The following is a 19,232-nucleotide window of genomic DNA, read 5'->3' on the forward strand; positions in this document are numbered from 1 at the left end:
GTAACAATTGTAAGTCGCCCTGGATAAGGGCGTCTGCTAAGAAATAAATTAATAATAATAATAATAATAATAATAAAATGAAATGTACAGCATTCTAAAATTCTGCTTTTCTGTTGGATTGAAAAACAACTTTAAATGTGCAGTAACTTCCCAGCTGCATTTTACTGAACACCAGTAACATCAGTGCAATTAATGCTTTGACTTAGGGCTGAAACGTTTTGGTGTTCATTTGGATATGAACAATATAGCATGAGTAAGGCATGAATTTTTGACGAGTGTCCGAAATGCAGTCATCACTGATCTTTTACAGATTTTACCAACCTAAATTTGTAAACAATCTGTATATCTATTTTTTCCAAGCAATGAATTGGACATGAGGGACGACTCGCGTTTAAACTTGCTAGAAGATGGCACCCTAATGATCCAGGATACCCGTGAGACTGACCAAGGAGTTTACCAGTGCATGGCAAAAAACGCTGCGGGAGAGGTGATGACTTCTCAAGTCACCCTTCGGTACTTTGGTGCTCCATGTGAGTCCACCTGCTGTCTCCTTGAACATTCATCAGTTAATAGATTAATATATAGCACTGGTAGAAATACAGTTATTTCTACCCGCCAGCAGTATGTAACTAATACAAGTGGGGAACATGTTAGCAGTAAGGAACTAAGCATGTGTTCTTTAATGATCTAGTCAGAATTCAGAATTCTTTGTTTCATAGTTTATAGTGGAGATTAGTTTATTACACTACTACAGTTTATTTATTTTTATTTATTTATTTATTTATGTATGTAATGTATGTATGTATTAATTTATGGATTTATTTTTGCAGCAAGGCCCAGTTTTGTAATCCAGCCTCAGAACACTGAGGTGCTGGTTGGAGAGAGCGTCACTCTGGAGTGCAGTGCCACAGGGCAGCCTCATCCACGGATCTCCTGGACCAAAGGAGATGGCACTCCTTTACCTAGCGATTCCCGCATTGCCATCACCTCCTCCGGGGGGCTCTTCATACAGAATATCAATCAGGCCGATGGGGGACAGTACACATGCTTCGCAAGCAACAATGTCGATACGATCCACGCAGCAGCATACATCATAGTACAAGGTAAAGGAAAATACATGTCAAATGGAGGTTTGCATTATTTGTAGCATTTTTAAGTAATATACAGGGATTGATTAATGTCGGATAAATCTTACCTGTAAGAAAAATGTCAATATGCAAGATCAAACTTTTTGGCAAATCTACATGTCGGACCCCGTTGTCACAGCTGTTCCAGATGTTGGAATGCATTATTCATATGTTTCAGCAAGTTAATGTGTTTTATAGATTTAAGATAAATAAGCAGTCAAAACAAGTTAAACAAAGCCCAACTGTGGTTAACTTGGGGGTCAAGCTTGTCTATATTTTGTCCAGTTAACGTTGCTATTTTTATATACCGTCTTTTACTGAGATTTTTTTTTCCTTACTTGATCCCTTTGTTCATGCTTGGCTTTTAATGTGCACATATAAATGTTTTGGTCAGATTTTGTTTTACTTAGTCTAACTGTGAGGATGATTTGAGACATGGCAATCATGGTGAAACACTGGCAATGTGAGCCATCTGAACTATTTATTAATGACTGACTATTATCCCTGAAGTCTTATCCCTACTGACTTTAAATTCACACATGAAACAGGGAATCAAGTATAAGCCTGGTGTTTCTTTCTTTTCTTTTCTGTTAATTTTAATTGATTTCACTTTTATTTCATGGTCATCTGGTTTTACCCTCCTATTGTGTGCAATTACAGCCATGCCTCAGTTTACAGTCATCCCAGAGGATCAGGTAGTGGTGGAGGGGCACACTGTGGACTTGACCTGCGAGGCACAAGGCTATCCACGTCCTGAAATAGCTTGGACCAGAGGAGGTAAGGAAACACATTTGTATTCCCCCATTCTTTGTACACGCTTCTGTCTTGAAATGCACACACAGTGAGTCACCAGCTGTTTTAGGGTTGGCACTAGATAGAGCAGTTGCAGTAAAAGCCTGTTCTTCCATCAGCACCATGCATTTAAGAGCAGATGTGGCATTCTGGGCTTCTTTTTACTCCAGAAATGAGTCATTTTTTGGTTTTGTTGCTAATTAAATAAGCACTGTGTTTGATTCAGACCTGTGTATGGAAGTCCCATGTGACTGGAATCTGTCAAGTAACTTCATCTCCCCATACCAGGACCCACTGTCACACACTACTGTCCCTAGTGGCTCATCTTGAGAGTGAAACCTAAAGTAATTGTGGCCTTCTGTTTCCTTTAGGAAGTCCACTGCCTACTGACAGAAGACGTGTGGTTCTGTCGACGGGAACACTGCGAATCGCCAGGGTCGCCCCTCATGACCAAGGCCAGTATGAATGTCAAGCCATCAACATCGTGGGCTCTGTAAGAACTGCAGTGCAGCTCACTGTACAACACAGAGGTATTCCTTCACTTATTCTGTCATTTCAAACGCTGCTTGGCATTCTGCATTGTCATGTATGTAGTGTTAAGGAGATGAGATCTAACCAAGTTTTTTTGTGTTAGTTTTTTTTTTTAATTAATTAATTAGAATGATATGGAGTTGATCCTGAAGTTGGGATATAATTTTGAACAGTTTCAGCTGATCTTGGGTAGACTAGATCACTGATGAAATCTGTTCTGTAGCGCTCTGAGCTGCTCAGGGGGAGCGGAACTGATCATGCAGTTAAGTGGGTTCTTTCGCTTAGCTGCTCAGTTACTTAACACGCCCCTTGCCTATACTTCAATAAAGATGATGTTGAAAGTGCTGATAATAAGCATCTTTGTTTCCAAAAAGCTACTGATCCTCCAAGTAAATATATCTTAAATAACATGTACTGTGTATTTTGTCTTAAGGTTATAATCTAGTTTTTTATTACCTTTTCTTTCCAACTAAACAGTTTATTAATAAGTGTTGTGTATTTGTACCATGATGACAGTCCTAACATAAAAAGGGGCTCTACCAAAAATATACATTGTTTTGTAAACAGACTAAAAGCACAGCTGATGCTAAAAGGCTTTGGGGTTGATTGCATTATAGAATTTGAGTGTGAGAGATGAGAAATCCAGACTGTAACTAGGCTAACCGATTCAGATGAAAACCTACCATACACAAAACAATGGCTGTTTTAAAGCACTAATGACATACTTCTGGCTCGCTCCTCTACTGCAATGCAAGACCCACAGAGCAACCCTGTAATTGCAAACAGCTCTGAGGTGTTGTGCGTGTCCTAATGGATGTGAAGATGTTTTTAAAGCACACACTCCAATTGCTTCCTTCGAAACGTCTATTCGTCTGGAGGTCCTATGCAGAGAGCACAGAAATGTCAGTAGACAAAGGTGTTGTATATGGAAGGCTTATCCAAGTTTGTATTGAATTATACCGAGTTGGAAGAAAGGATCTAGTGTTGTCATGGAAGGGATTATGGTTTTGACTATGGTTGGGACGCTGAAATATCTGCAGTCAAATATTTGCCTAAGGGTTTACACACAAACAGTATAGTGTTTTTGAAGAGCATGATAGCTTTACCATTCTAGTATAAATATTGTGCAACATCAGCTTAATCATTGAATATGAAGCCTAAAAAGAATGCGTAAAGACGTTAACGTAATTTTTATCATATGTCTTTTAAATCGTCAGTAACGCCTGTTTTCACAAGTGCTCCAAGGGACTTGACGGTGGAATCTGGCAGTGATGTACAGATTCCCTGCAGTGCTCAGGGAGAGCCTGAGCCAGTGGTCACATGGAACAAGGTTAGAAGTAGTTCAAAGACTGGAATTAAGTTTTTGTTCTGAATGTTGTTTTAAATAATTAAGTGCATTTACTACAGTGTACAACATCCCTTTTTAATGGTACACTAAAACTTCTTTTTTTTTTTTTTTTGTATTCTATGCTACGTAGTAGTTCAGCTGTAAAACCTGCGTGCCGCTGTCAGCTCATTTTTCTTTGCTCCAACTTTCTGTAAACAACGAACAGACGCGGTCACATGATCCCCCTGATTGACTCATGGAGATCAGAAGTTGTGTGTGTTTTAAATGTTTTTTTGACCATTGCATATTAAAATGAAAAAGTCCTGCGAAACTAAAATATCTAAAGATAGCTATGAAGGCTGAAATAACTGCTCTATTCGAGAAAGGAGCGAGAGAAAAAAAAGCAAACTCTTTACTTTCAATTACAAATTCTTTGCAAAAATCTTAAAAAGAGGAATGCAGTTTTGAGTGCCTGTCACAGCTCTCAAGTGGTTTCTACTGCTAAAAAAGAGAACTTCATTTGGTTTAAATTGTGTATGCGGTTGTTGGGTTTGTTAGGTTAATTGATGAACCCTGATAATGTCACTCCTCTTAGTGTCACAATGTATGCTCAGTCCCTTTTTGAAGGGTTATTAAGCAGGTAATTACATGACTTGCAAGTCTATTTTGTTTTTGTTTCTTTCTTGTGACTTCACTAAAACATCTCAGTGTAACATGCTGTTTTCTTGTGACTTTACTAACACGCCTGAGTGTAACATACTGTTTTCTTGTGACTTCACTAAAACGTCTCAGTGTAATGTATGCTGTTTTCTTGTGACTTCACTAACACGCCTGCGTGTAACATGCTGTTTTCTTCTTCATGCCCTCAGGATGGTGTTCAGGTAACAGAAAGTGGAAAGTTTCATGTCAGTCCAGAGGGTTTCCTGGCTATTCGGGATGTGGGACCAGCAGATCAAGGGCGATATGAATGTGTTGCCAGGAACACCATCGGGTACTCCTCTGTTAGCATGGTTCTGACAGTTCAGGGTAAGCTGCCTTTATTCAGAAAGTTATGCATGAGTACCTCACTAGGCTATTAGCTGTAAAAGTTCATGTACTGCTTTAGTGTTGGGTTTTCAGAGGGATTTACCATGTAGTATAGTGGTTACTTCAGGTTGCTGGTTCAAATCACATATGCGCCTAACTTGACCTAGAGGAAGATGTAAGTGGGAACTCCGTAGGCTTCGTCTGTCCTCAGGATTTAGGAAATGTACCATCGTTGCCATTTTGCCCTTATCTTGCACCCTCTGTTAGGAAGGAGTTCTTGTCTAGCCACTAACCATCTTCCATAAGGACACATAGGATTCTTCCACCATACTCATTGCTCTTTAAACAAGTCTGTGGTTTGGAGTGAACTAAAGGCATTGCAGTAAATCGGTGGTGGCCTGAGAATGAGGTAAAGGTCTAGAGGAAAATTTAAAAATGCTTTTGGTTTGTTGTCTTTGGACTTTTCGGCAAATTTCACAAATGTTCCCTCGCTGGGGATGAAATTCTGCAAAGGGGATATTGTAGCAGTGGTCTTTTGAAAAACATTTAGCAAATTGTAATTTAAAAAGTCGTTCCTCATTCCTATACTATACTGTTGCTATGTCATAGTCATCAACTTTCATCATACTGATAGCTCTAATCTTGAATGTGCAGCTGTGGATGAAATATACTCCAGCATGGATTTAGAAGTACATTTCTTGTGAAGGAAACAGAAGTTAACCTAGGAGTGATGAAACAGAATGCACAAAGCTTATACCATTCAAAGCCATGTCATTGAAACTATTGTTTGTGTTTTTATTCCCCTTTCGAAGTCCATGAAATCAGTCGAAATGGAGATCCATTTGTTGCAATCTCGATCAAAGAAGCAATTGACACTGTTGATCGTGCTATCGACACAACTCGGAGAAATCTGTTTGACAGGTATGATCGACTTCCTGCCTCATGTGGCATGAGTAGGAATACAGAAAATGGCCATACTGTAATGTCTGTTACTTTATGTGGTGTTTTGTGCTTGTTAAACTCTACAATGTGCCATTACGTAATCCCCTGTGGAAATCATGAGCTATTTATTGCATTCAGGTTAAGTTAAATGTACTTGGACTAATTACCAGTGCTGTGTATCCCTATGAGATTTCCTGTTGGCCCCCGCTAATTGGTTTCTAATGGTAACCAGTGAGCTCCAGCTGGGTTTTATTCTGGTATTCTTTTAATATTGGGACATTTATCCAATATTTAAAACCTTATTTAAATTTAATTTCTAAGATTGATTTACCTGCAAAGATAAGTAACTGGTGCCAATATTGCTAACAAGGATAAATGTACTTCACAATGTGAACCATAAAAATCAATTGGAAATGAGGGTGCTTCATCCCTTAAAGGATGCTTTATTGATTATGTACCGGTGCATATATACATGTTTTTTTCATGAGTAATTGTTTTGTTTGGTAGCCAAATTCTTGGACCTAATTTAAGATGCACTTACTGAAAGCAACCCGTTTTATTACTGACTAAATGGCAAGAACCCTGTGAATCATAAGCAAAAATGTATCCAAAAAAGTTCAAAATAGTGGCTTTATATTCTTATTGCAACCAGCAGTGTATTTTGTAACTTAGGAAACAGTGCCTGTGTTGTGCTAAACACAAGCCAACAATGGAGATAGGTAATGAGTTGGTTTAGCAAGAATTGTACTTAACGCTGTGGTTTGTGATATTTGACAGTGTGTATTCTGTTCTTGCCTCCATACTGTTCCATGTTCCACATTCCACTGTGCACATTTAGTACTGTATTTTAATAAAATCCGTATTTTTACATTAAGTAATTTACAGAGGACATGTGGGTGTTGAAAAATAGCCACTTCAGTGATATATAATGTATTCAATCTGCAGTAGCCAACTGACCATTGGGGAGTTTGGACCCAATGCAGTTGAAAGAAAGGCTGGTGTAGTAATGAGTGGTGAAGCAATGGTATTTTCACCTTCACTGCCATTATGTCTCCTCCATTTAACTTCATTATACACTATTCATTAGATCTTAGCTAAGGTTTAGTATGAATGAAATTTTTCTACATTCACAAAGTTTTGTGAATAAGGCACATTATTTCATATTCAAAAGCAGTGGGACAGGAGGAACCCCTTTTGAATAATGTTTGGAAAATCGTAATTAAAATATCATAGATCGGGGGCTCCCGAGTGGCGGATCCAGTAAAGGTGCTCCGCGAGGAGCTCAGGATGCGCCCTATTGCCTGGAGGTCGCCGGTTCGAGTCCAGGCTATTCCACAGCCGACCGTGAACGAGAGCTCCCAAGGGGTGGCGCACAATTGGCCAAGAGTCGCCCGGGGTGGGGAGGGCTTGGATCGGCCAGGATGTCCTCAGCTCACCGTGCACCAGCGACCCCTGTAGACTGACCGGGCGCCTGTGGGCCTGCCTGTAAGCTGCCCAGAGCTGTGTCGTCCTCCTGATGCTGTAGCTCTGAGGTAGCTGCATGGCGGGTATACAGAGTGGGGAAAAAAAAGTGTTTCGGAGGACAGCATGTTTTCCTCTTCGCCGCTCCCGAGTCAGCGTGTGGTGGTAGAGATGCGCTGAACCCCAAATCATGCAATTGGCCATTTCAAATTTGGGAGAAAAGTGGTGTAAAAATCAATTGGCAACTACTAAACGATTATGGTCTAGGAAAAGCAGGATCAGAGATGACAATGCAACATAGAACACGTGCATGACTTGCATACTGACTGTTAGAGGTTTCAGTGCTAGGCAGTGTCTGTATTCAATTGCTGCTTTTAGGTATCTCATTCTTTTTAACTTTGCAGATTTTAAAGTTAGTATGCATTAGCTCCAGCCTGCCAACACACACTGATAACCTGCTACAATCCTCGTAGATAGACAGCAGTCCTCATGGCTGTTCTCAGTACGGTGAGCAGCACCCTGAGTCACTTTCTCTTTCCACATTTAATTCTCTTTCAACAAGTCTTATTCCCAGCCCTGTTTCTCTGTAGGTTGCAGTGTCCCGCAATCATCATGTTTAACTTTCCACTAAAATTCAATTCCCTGACGACCTGCTTTTAATAACATCATGTTAGCTATGTGCTCTCCAAATTGCAGTCCATGACAGGGTATTTTATACAAATTATGTTTTGCAGGAAGCAACAATGGAGCTAAAATGTTCTACATGTTTTCATTTCAAAATGGGACACAGCCTGCATTATGTAAATCAAATTGTATGGAGCATTTAAGAGTACTGCTTTAAAAAATATAATGCAAAGTTAAATCTATATTTCTGTAAAAAATAAGGATTGGCATTGAATCCAGGCTAAAGAAAAAAAAGGCAAGAAAATCAAATGCAGAGTTTTGCAACCAGGGAAAGTTTTGCTAGATAGATTTATAGACTTTAGTTATCAAATGTCCCATTAAAGTTAGAGAATGATAAACCCAGTGAACAATGACTACCATATTTGGAAAATGAATTGTGCAGAAAGGAGAGAAATTGGAAAATTGAGCTACAGGATGACAATGTAGTGAGTAAGCAGGTTTGTTTACCTTGGCACCAATAAGGGAAATAGAGTGGACATGGAGAAACTCTAGCTGGCAACATGCTTCTTTGGATAGCCACTGTGTTTGGGAAAAGATGTTCTAAATAGAGACGTGCAATGTGGGTGTGATATTCCAGTTTGCTGTATGGTTAGGCTGGGACACACAATTCCAATAAGATGAACATATGTTTTTGTGGGTTTTCATTCTGATGTAAAATGTTTCAGTGTAATTGGTGTATTGCACCTTTCAGAAGTGCTTGCTCTTCCTTTTCAGTAATAATCCTCGGACACCAAGTGATCTGCTTGCCTTGTTCCGTTACCCGAGGGACCCCAATACTTTTGAGCAGGCAAGGGCTGGGGAAATCTTTGAGCGAGCTTTACAGCTCATTCAAGAGCATGTAAACCAAGGTCTTACAGTCGACACCAATGGAACGGGTGAGTACACAGGTGGTTTGCATGTATAAACTTGTGTTAAATGTCCAAATGTTATGGTGATTTGAGATTGAAAAACTTTAGATTATAAATAAATAAATAAATACTAACCATTTTATCCAAGCTTGTGTTGTATTCTTCTTGTCAGTGGGGGGAAACACAAATCTAATTCTGCCTCTATCCCTCATGATGAAAAATCAGAGGGGAGAGCTTTCTTTTTCACATTACTGACATTGTTGAGCTCATAGATGTTGGAGTAACAAGTCTCTTCTGACACTGCAGTGCGATAGGAGAATACATTGTTTTATGTTTGGACTGCAAGACTTCATGGCGTGTAATGCTCCAGATCACAAGGCTGAATGTTTGCACTGGTTATGACAACAGGCAAGGGCTGCTTGTTGTACTGGTCTTTGACAGAACACAGAGGATTTCATCTGTCAGCAAAACAATGCTGGCTGTTTTATATTATCTTTCCACTGCTTGGGATTATCCTCTATCATTTTTAGCTGTCACTGAATCCCAAAGCCTGAGGTATTTAATCAGTTAGCTAATTGCTGACAGGGGGTTTAGATTCTCTCCAGCAGAGCAATAGCACTAGATGCTGGGTTCAGCATGAACATTGCCAAACTTTTTTTTTTTTTTTTTTTTGGTAAACTAGTGCAACAGAACCTTATTGTTTCATTGCTTTATGAGAATCTGCCAGGTTAAATAATTTGGTAAATCAGGGTAATTCAAACATAGAGGGCCCCATTTTGTAGGAAGTGCAAAGGCAGATGTAGAGGAGTTTAAAAAAAAAAAAAACCAGGATAAAAGTAGAACCCACGAAGAACAATAATTGAACTGCTGCATACTGACAAGTTACTACTATTCTATATTAAAAAAATTCTGAACCTAAAAGGTTTCCCTTTTTTTCCCCAACTTTTAAGCTTTTCGTTACAATGATCTGGTGTCTCCAAGATTCCTGGACATGATTGCCAATTTGTCCGGCTGCACGGCCCACAGACGAATTAACAACTGTTCCGACATCTGCTTCCATCAGAAATTCCGCAGCCATGACGGCACTTGCAACAACCTGCAGCACCCAATGTGGGGAGCCTCGCTGACTGCTTTTGAGCGGCTCCTCAAGTCGGTCTATGACAATGGCTTCAACCTGCCCAGGGGGGTCAACCCTGCGAGGCAGATCAATGGTCACCCCCTGCCCCTCCCACGTTTCGTCTCCACCAGCATGATTGGGACAGAAACTATAACCCCAGACGACAGGTACACCCACATACTCATGCAGTGGGGTCAGTTTTTGGACCATGACCTTGACTCCACAGTGGCTGCCCTGAGTCAGTCGAGGTTCTCCGATGGGCAGCATTGCAGCACAGCCTGCACCAATGACCCTCCCTGCTTCCCCATCATGTTTCCACCCAATGATCCCAGGACTTTTAGAAATGCAGCTCGCTGCATGTTCTTTGTCCGTTCTAGCCCTGTGTGTGGCAGTGGCATGACCTCAATCCTAATGAACTCAGTCTTCCCCCGGGAGCAGATCAACCAGCTCACCTCCTACATCGATGCCTCTAACGTCTATGGGAACTCTCATCACGATTCGGAGGAGATCAGAGACCTGGCCAGTCAGAGGGGCCTGCTGAGACAAGGCATTGTCCAGCGGTCTGGCAAGCCGCTCCTACCCTTTGCCACTGGCCCTCCCACTGAGTGCATGAGGGATGAGAACGAGAGCCCCATCCCTTGCTTCTTCGCTGGCGATCACAGAGCCAACGAGCAGCTGGGACTGACGACTATGCACACACTGTGGTTCAGGGAGCACAACCGGATTGCCACAGAGCTGCTCAAGCTCAACCCTCACTGGGACGGCGATACCATCTACCACGAAGCCCGCAAAATCGTAGGCGCTCAGATGCAACACATTACATACAGCCACTGGCTTCCCAAGATCTTGGGGGAAGTGGGAATGAAGATGATAGGGGACTATAAAAGCTACGACCCCAATGTCAATGCTGGAATATTCAACGCTTTTGCCACAGCCGCCTTTCGCTTTGGTCACACTCTTATTAATCCCACCCTGTACCGGCTGGATGAAAACTTCAACCCCATTCCCCAGGGTCACCTCCCCCTTCACAAAGCCTTCTTCTCTCCATTCCGGATTGTTAACGAAGGGGGCATTGATCCGCTGTTGCGGGGTCTCTTTGCAAAAGCTGGGAAGATGAGAGTCCCGACGCAGCTGCTGAACACAGAGCTGACCGAGAGGCTGTTCTCCATGGCTCACTCGGTGGCTTTGGATCTGGCTGCCATGAACATTCAGAGAGGCCGGGACCATGGAATCCCACCATACAATGATTACAGAGTCTTCTGCAATCTCTCATCTGCCAATACATTTGAGGATCTGAAGAATGAGATTAAGAATCCTGATGTAAGGCAAAAACTTGAGAGGTACGTAGACCTATAGTGCATATTTTGGGGGGTTTAAGTCAGTGTTGTAAAATTATTAGAAAATGGCTACAGTGTAACTACAGGTGTAATATAAGTATATTAGTGCATCCAGTAATTCTGAAACCTTTTAAAAATAAATTAATTTTAATATAAAACTGAATTGTATCCATAAAATATATATATATATATATATATATATACAGTGCCTTGCGAAAGTATTCGGCCCCCTTGAACTTTGCGACCTTTTGCCACATTTCAGGCTTCAAACATAAAGATATGAAACTGTAATTTTTTGTGAAGAATCAACAACAAGTGGGACACAATCATGAAGTGGAACGAAATTTATTGGATATTTCAAACTTTTTTAACAAATAAAAAACTGAAAAATTGGGCGTGCAAAATTATTCAGCCCCCTTAAGTTAATACTTTGTAGCGCCACCTTTTGCTGCGATTACAGCTGTAAGTCGCTTGGGGTATGTCTCTATCAGTTTTGCACATCGAGAGACTGAAATTTTTGCCCATTCCTCCTTGCAAAACAGCTCGAGCTCAGTGAGGTTGGATGGAGAGCATTTGTGAACAGCAGTTTTCAGTTCTTTCCACAGATTCTCGATTGGATTCAGGTCTGGACTTTGACTTGGCCATTCTAACACCTGGATATGTTTATTTGTGAACCATTCCATTGTAGATTTTGCTTTATGTTTTGGATCATTGTCTTTTGGAAGACAAATCTCCGTCCCAGTCTCAGGTCTTTTGCAGACTCCATCAGGTTTTCTTCCAGAATGGTCCTGTATTTGGCTCCATCCATCTTCCCATCAATTTTAACCATCTTCCCTGTCCCTGCTGAAGAAAAGCAGGCCCAAACCATGATGCTGCCACCACCATGTTTGACAGTGGGGATGGTGTGTTCAGGGTGATGAGCTGTGTTGCTTTTACGCCAAACATAACGTTTTGCATTGTTGCCAAAAAGTTCGATTTTGGTTTCATCTGACCAGAGCACCTTCTTCCACATGTTTGGTGTGTCTCCCAGGTGGCTTGTGGCAAACTGTAAACGACACTTTTTATGGATATCTTTAAGAAATGGCTTTCTTCTTGCCACTCTTCCATAAAGGCCAGATTTGTGCAGTATACGACTGATTGTTGTCCTATGGACAGAGTCTCCCACCTCAGCTGTAGATCTCTGCAGTTCATCCAGAGTGATCATGGGCCTCTTGGCTGCATCTCTGATCAGTCTTCTCCTTGTATGAGCTGAAAGTTTAGAGGGACGGCCAGGTCTTGGTAGATTTGCAGTGGTCTGATACTCCTTCCATTTCAATATTATCGCTTGCACAGTGCTCCTTGGGATGTTTAAAGCTTGGGAAATCTTTTTGTATCCAAATCCGGCTTTAAACTTCTCCACAACAGTATCTCGGACCTGCCTGGTGTGTTCCTTGTTCTTCATGATGCTCTCTGCGCTTTAAACGGACCTCTGAGACTATCACAGTGCAGGTGCATTTATACGGAGACTTGATTACACACAGGTGGATTCTATTTATCATCATTAGTCATTTAGGTCAACATTGGATCATTCAGAGATCCTCACTGAACTTCTGGAGAGAGTTTGCTGCACTGAAAGTAAAGGGGCTGAATAATTTTGCACGCCCAATTTTTCAGTTTTTTATTTGTTAAAAAAGTTTGAAATATCCAATAAATTTCGTTCCACTTCATGATTGTGTCCCACTTGTTGTTGATTCTTCACAAAAAATTACAGTTTCATATCTTTATGTTTGAAGCTTGAAATGTGGCAAAAGGTCGCAAAGTTCAAGGGGGCCGAATACTTTCGCAAGGCACTGTATATATATATTATATATATATATATATATATATATATATATATATTATATATACAGGGTGATTAGAAAGTAAGTTTACCACATCAGTGCACCATATCTCATGTAAACTTACTTTCTAATCGCCCTGTATGTAAACATTCATTACATAGCACCTAAGTAGTCTGCTGTACGTATTCTATGTAAAAAATATTAGTATATAGGGCCCTATTTTGAAACAAGTGCAAAGGCAACATTTCTAAGTGGAATAAAATAATAAACTGTATGAAAATGGTGAGAACAATGCCTGCAATTTAGCTACTCTTTCCTGTAGTGTGGTTGTTTTGCGCTAGTTTTGTTTCTGTAACAATATTTCTGTTGGCTTTGTCTTCCAGACTTTACGGCACACCTCTGAATATTGACTTATTCCCTGCCTTAATGGTGGAAGAACTGGTCCCTGGCAGCAGACTTGGGCCAACTCTAATGTGTTTGCTTGCAACTCAGTTTAAACGCCTCCGAGATGGGGACAGGTAAGTGTTCTTTGTACTGCTATGTATCTTGGGGCCCTAACCTGAAATATGCCCCCATCTAGATTGGGTCGACCACACATGGGGTCAGGATTAAGTACAATTTTTAGAACCCTGAAATCTTTTCATGTTCGGGGTGGGGTTGTCTTGCGAATGACCATGTAGAATTGTTGCAGCATTCATATTTTATTAATGTTATTATTTGTTAGAATTAAGGAAATGTAGAATGTTTAGGTTGCTTTTTGATGTGTTATTTTATTCTGAATAGAGCAAAAATAATGGTACTCTGTTGAGTACTGCCCAGCTAATGTGGTACTGTAGCTTTATTTGGAAGACCGATGCGCATTTCGACGTTGCTGCACACTGCAACGTTGATGCTCACTGCTTGAGTTTCATTGTGGTCCTAACATATATTTAAAAGTTGCAATAATAACGGCACCTGCTGGAAGACCAAGACTGGAGTATATATCAGGTCATCAGGTCTGCCTGCTTTTCTACCAATGAACATGTTCCTGAAGTGACCCTGAAACTCAGAAACCCCATTTTTAGTATGGATCAGTGAGAAGTGTATTCTTGCCATTTGATGGCTCACAAAGTTTGTTGTTTTCACACTGTCTGATTTTTTTTTTTTATGTATATATGTATGTATTTATTTATTTATTTATTTACATTGATATCCTAACACTGTTGCCAGGCTTGTATATAAAAATTGAAGTACTTGTTGCAGCATGTTTTTGAATGAAGTTGGAACGCAACACCGACATGTTCTTCCTAAACTATTCCAATGTACCATTCTGCCCTCTTTCCTGTGAGGCAACAGGTTCTGGTATGAAAACCCTGGTGAATTTACTCCAGGCCAGCTGACGCAGATCAAACAGACCTCTCTCGCGAGAGTTGTGTGCGACAACAGTGACAACATCACCAGGGTCCAGCCTGATGTCTTCCAGGTTGCAGAGTTCCCACATGGATATGTCAGCTGTGAGGAGATACCCAGAATGGACCTGCGGATGTGGCAAGACTGCTGTGAAGGTGCGTACATTATATTGCAATTGTTTACCAAAGACACAGTGAGGCCTCCCAGTGGAACCTGGGTGGCAAGGAACTCGAACAATGGGGGAGTTTCCATGTGTGTTCTAATTTTACTGGAGACAGTGTGCTCAAGCCAAATAAAAAATTGCCCTATACATTAGTTGCAGTTTTCCACCACAAACCAAGCTGTTTACCCAAACGTGCATGCGCATCGTCACTTCACGTGTAAATAACCACACATGGAAACTTCCCCAATGACAAAAGCAAAACATGCCATTTTTAAACGTACAATCCCGTAATCTATATGGGTTAACCTATACAGTGCCGAGAAAGTTTGTGAACCCAATGATAATTATGGAAATTCCATAGTTTTACCATAATAGCCTTCTTTGAATCAAAACCAGTCTTTTCTGGAGGAATGGGCCAAAATTCCTCAAAACCGATGTGAGAGACTGACCAACAGTTACAGGAAACGCTTAGTTGAAGTCATTGCTGCTCAAGGGGCTGCCACCAGTTACTGAATCTAAAGGTTCACATACTTTTTCACACATGGATATTGAATGTTGAATCATTTGTGGATAAATAAATGTTGAAAAAGTATCATGTTTTTGTGTCATTTGTTTAATCAGGTTATCTTTATTTATTATTAGGACTTAGATTAAGCTATAATAACATCTTAGGTTTGAAATATGTGAAAATCCTAAGGGTTCACAAACTTTTTTCTCGGCACTGTATGATGTCTGATAGATATGAAGGCCTCGCTACTAAATTAGGATAAATAATTATGTGAATAATGGCAAAGGGCTGATGGACACGATTTCTTACACAAATTATTTTAGAGAACCTCTTCACAACAGGAAATAATAATTTGATTTGTTGCATGTCTTGAGCATTTTTTGAGCGTAATTTGTGGAACATTAGGAGCCTTTTAACAACAGGACGTATCATCTTGATTTGTTGCATGTCTTGAGTGTTTTGGAATCAGAAGAAACTGGGTGAAAGGACAAGATGAGCTTACAGAGTAGACAAAAACACGAACATAGCATTGCAGTGCTGAGCTGTAACTGTTTATAATTAGGCTTTCAAATGTAAAATAGTTGAACATGTACTGCAAGCTCTGTTACTGGCTTTAACCGTTAAGAATCAATGTTAATCTGCTGTTTTATTTTTTCTACATTTATTTATTTAATAGATACTGAGTTGCTACGTTACAACTTGTTGTTTTAAAATAAGTTTAGTTAGAAGTTAGTGTTCTTTTCTTCTTCATGCATCTGTGAGTATAAATAATTATTGTGATTCCGAACTCCGTTGTAGATATTTTATTTAATACAGTCAAACAGTTGGGTATTCCATTTTCCCTAAGCACAGGTCATAACAGAATCAAAGATCGAATACATATGTGCACATTGTTATACCATTTCTTAACCAATCAGAAAAAGACATTTCCCTTTAATGACCTTTTCTAAACCAACCAGAAAAGACAATGACATACTGATGCAAGTTTTACAAGCCTCCTATGAACCAATAATATTATTGATCACATGGGTCCACTTGCGTTTTATTACCTTAAGTGATTGTAACATCAAAGCCTGTTTTGATCTTCCACTCAGGAAACCCTGATGTTATAAAGATAGGGAAGGAAGGAGATTGCTTAAGCTTTTGAAGGTTTTAGCCCCCAAAGTGTTATCTCTGACAAAGCACAGGGTCTGCTTTTAAATTGCCATTTGGTGCACTTTCAAAGCTTTCCCCTTACCATCTGTCTGCCTGCTCCAGTAAATAATATTAAACCCAAATTGTCTTTTTACTAACTCAATCTAAAACTAAACAGTTAATCTTTTAAACTATAGTTTATTAAGTTGCGTTGGAGAAACATGCACTTTATGTACTTGACTTTTAGTTTTTTTTTATCAGGTTTACCTTCTCATTCGTTGAGCATTTCAAAGTTACAGTATGGTTGACTTTTTATCTCTTATGTTCTAGATTAGTTTCACAAACTCTTTTTTTTTTTTTTTTTTTTTTTTTTGGTTAATCTTTGGCTAAAAAATACAAACTCCTTCCAAACTTGACTTGTCACAGACAATTGGCAATTTTAGGGCAAAAATAAAATCAACTCTGTTCTGTGGTAGAGTAAAGAGCAGTAATAGAGGAGCAGCTTTTAATCTAGCTGTAGTTCATGGTGAACTACATTTTTATTCAGAGATCTGCATGTTATTACTCGTATTATAAATTGCTGTGTACATTAACTGCAGAAGCAGTCTATTCCATTTCCTTATTTATACAGAATATAAACAACGTGAAAGTCTCTGGTCGTGGAATTTCTACCATAAATATTTTGGTAATTTTATTTGCAAATGAACGGAACATGTGCTTTAGAGACGCAAATGAAATAAACAATGCTTGGCTTACCTCAAGTTATTGAGAGCATTAGATTATGGAGATGTATATAGAGGAACGGTACGTTCGGTAGATGTAGGTCACAGAGATTTACTTTGTCATGATACTCATGGTTATTGTCTTATATCTACAGCAGTGTCAAGGGGTTAATGATATACTTGGTTTTAGTTTTTCATTAAAAAGATCAGTGCATTCACTATTCGTTGGTCTGTCTCCCTAATGTGTGAGTTTCTATACTGCTGGCCAGTGACGACAGGATCTGTCATTTCCTTTTTTGTTAATACAGTACAAAGCCCAAAGTACTTTAGGTCTCAGATTCCTGTTTGACTTTATGCACTCGTTTTAATGGGGTATGGTTTTTCTATCTTTTGCTGTAATCTGCTGGAGAAATAGGCTTCTGGCAAGATATTGTTTTGTGACAGCTGGACAGGGGTTGGGGGGTTATTACACTCCACTATTTTGAAATATTGTTGTCAAGTCCAGTGCCACATAACTTTAGAGATGGATTTGTGGCTGTTACCAGGGCGAGTGACTGGGTCGGGCCTGTAAAGGATGATAAACACACCAGGGTCTTAAGAGTCTGTCCACCTTCAAGGCTAGAGCTCAACTGAACCCTGAGCATTTTCAGGCTGTTACATATAGTGGCAATTTCCAATAAGGCTACTCTCCTTTTTAAGATGCATCTCTCATTTTTAAAAGGAAAAAAAGCCATACATATCCAAAGTGCTTCAATAGCGTCATTTAAACATTATTTTGACCAAATTCATAAACATATATATATATATATATATAATACAACAAAATAAAGAAAAGTTCACTTTTCACTTTTTAAATATCAGCTATGACCTCAGTGACCCTTAACCTCACAGTGGCCATCTTGTTTCTGCTGAGGTGGCATTGGCAGCCATTTTCATACACAGGTGACAAGCTACCACTAGCAACAAGGAGAAACAAACTTTTACCTTGTATTTTTCTCTTTGCTTTATCATTATTTAACCAAGCTTTTATCAGTTTAATTTACCCTTTCAACACTGGTCTTGAAATTTGACTTTTCATTGGGTAAAGTGATTTGGGGAAAAGTAAGAATGAATTCCTCATGCATATCACATACACACACAGGAAGGAGGAAAGGTTCTTGGAGTAACAGGCCATCCTGTCCCAGTGGCCACTCAAAGTGTTTTAACTCTTAAGTGGTCACAAGACCTACTATTTACAGTTGTTAAATTTAAGGATGATGATGATGATGATCTAAGTCAGACCAGGGTCAAGCTTTCAGCACTTGGGTTCCCTGCTTGTTTTCCTACTTGAAAACACTGTTAGGTTTGTTGTCCATGTTGTTAAATACAATCAATTTTGGCGTTGTATCAGATTTTTACAAATCGGATTAACTTCTGTTTGCAGTAGCAGGCAAAAGTGTCAGGATTCTACTGCATAGTTGTGAAATAATTTAGTAAATTGATTTCTTCAGGAAAGACCTCTGTACACTTTTAACAGCAGGTAGCAGAAAAAACGTTTTAAAACCTGAATGTGTTCTTAGCATAACAATGGAATAAGTTATTTTAAAGTGTATGTGCATTTTGGAGCAAATACAGTATACTTAGAGTTACACATTTCCGGTTTGCTCCGAATTTTACAGAAAAATTACAGGATTTTTTTTTTTTTTTTTATATAAACTAAACGTCATTTTTTCCTGATTTTTATAACCGATTTTATTGCCTACTATTCAATACTTTCCTGGTACTATTTTCTAGGAAATACACAATGTCTTGATTTAAAATGCTGTTTTTATATTGACTCTTACATTGTAATAAGCAGCCTTACATTGCATCCTAGAATACAGCAGGTATGTTTAGATGTCGGAGGATCAAATAACGTTCAAACGTTGCACATTGGTTGTCTGTTCGCAAACACATTATCCCTTGATTCTGTTTGCCAATCAAAGTCTGATTTATTGTGGGAATTGCTGGGCGTAGTAACTAGCTTGATCAAAAACTAAATTGAAATACTTACACGACATGTAAATAAGTTTATGAATATTCAAAAGAAACATATGTTTTGAAGTATAAAAAAGCCAAATAGCAGAAGTGGGCCAGGTGGATGCACAGCGCTGCAAATACTGTTGCATTGAGGTACATGTTTGCGCTGACAAAATAAATGAGCTTACCGAAAAATAAGCGACACGTTAAACTATAACAAAAAAGTGAACTGAGAGACAAGCAATTCATTTATGTGGCTTTTATACGCTTTAATAAAAGATAGCGCAGAATGACTGTGTTAATGAG

General features: G+C 39.5%; 1 protein-coding gene across 5 annotated transcripts in view; it reads left to right on the forward strand.

The window, feature by feature from the left end:
- Window positions 1-19,232, forward strand: part of LOC117411346 (peroxidasin homolog) — a 72,315-nt gene that overhangs the window by 45,925 nt on the left and 7,158 nt on the right. For 4 of the 5 annotated variants that reach the window (XM_059025820.1, XM_059025821.1, XM_034018712.3 and 1 more), the window contains 11 exons: window positions 361-530; window positions 831-1,103; window positions 1,788-1,904; window positions 2,291-2,449; window positions 3,668-3,780; window positions 4,647-4,803; window positions 5,616-5,724; window positions 8,605-8,765; window positions 9,689-11,195; window positions 13,396-13,530; window positions 14,348-14,556. In XM_059025820.1, the coding sequence (XP_058881803.1) occupies window positions 361-530; window positions 831-1,103; window positions 1,788-1,904; window positions 2,291-2,449; window positions 3,668-3,780; window positions 4,647-4,803; window positions 5,616-5,724; window positions 8,605-8,765; window positions 9,689-11,195; window positions 13,396-13,530; window positions 14,348-14,556 (3,110 nt within the window). Of the gene's footprint in view, window positions 1-360; window positions 531-830; window positions 1,104-1,787; window positions 1,905-2,290; window positions 2,450-3,667; window positions 3,781-4,646; window positions 4,804-5,615; window positions 5,725-8,604; window positions 8,766-9,688; window positions 11,196-13,395; window positions 13,531-14,340; window positions 14,557-19,232 lie in introns of those variants that run through there. The other variant, XM_059025822.1, reaches the window with a different exon arrangement.

Source organism: Acipenser ruthenus, chromosome 6 (genome assembly GCF_902713425.1).
Source record: "Acipenser ruthenus chromosome 6, fAciRut3.2 maternal haplotype, whole genome shotgun sequence".
Classification (NCBI taxonomy): domain Eukaryota; kingdom Metazoa; phylum Chordata; class Actinopteri; order Acipenseriformes; family Acipenseridae; genus Acipenser; species Acipenser ruthenus.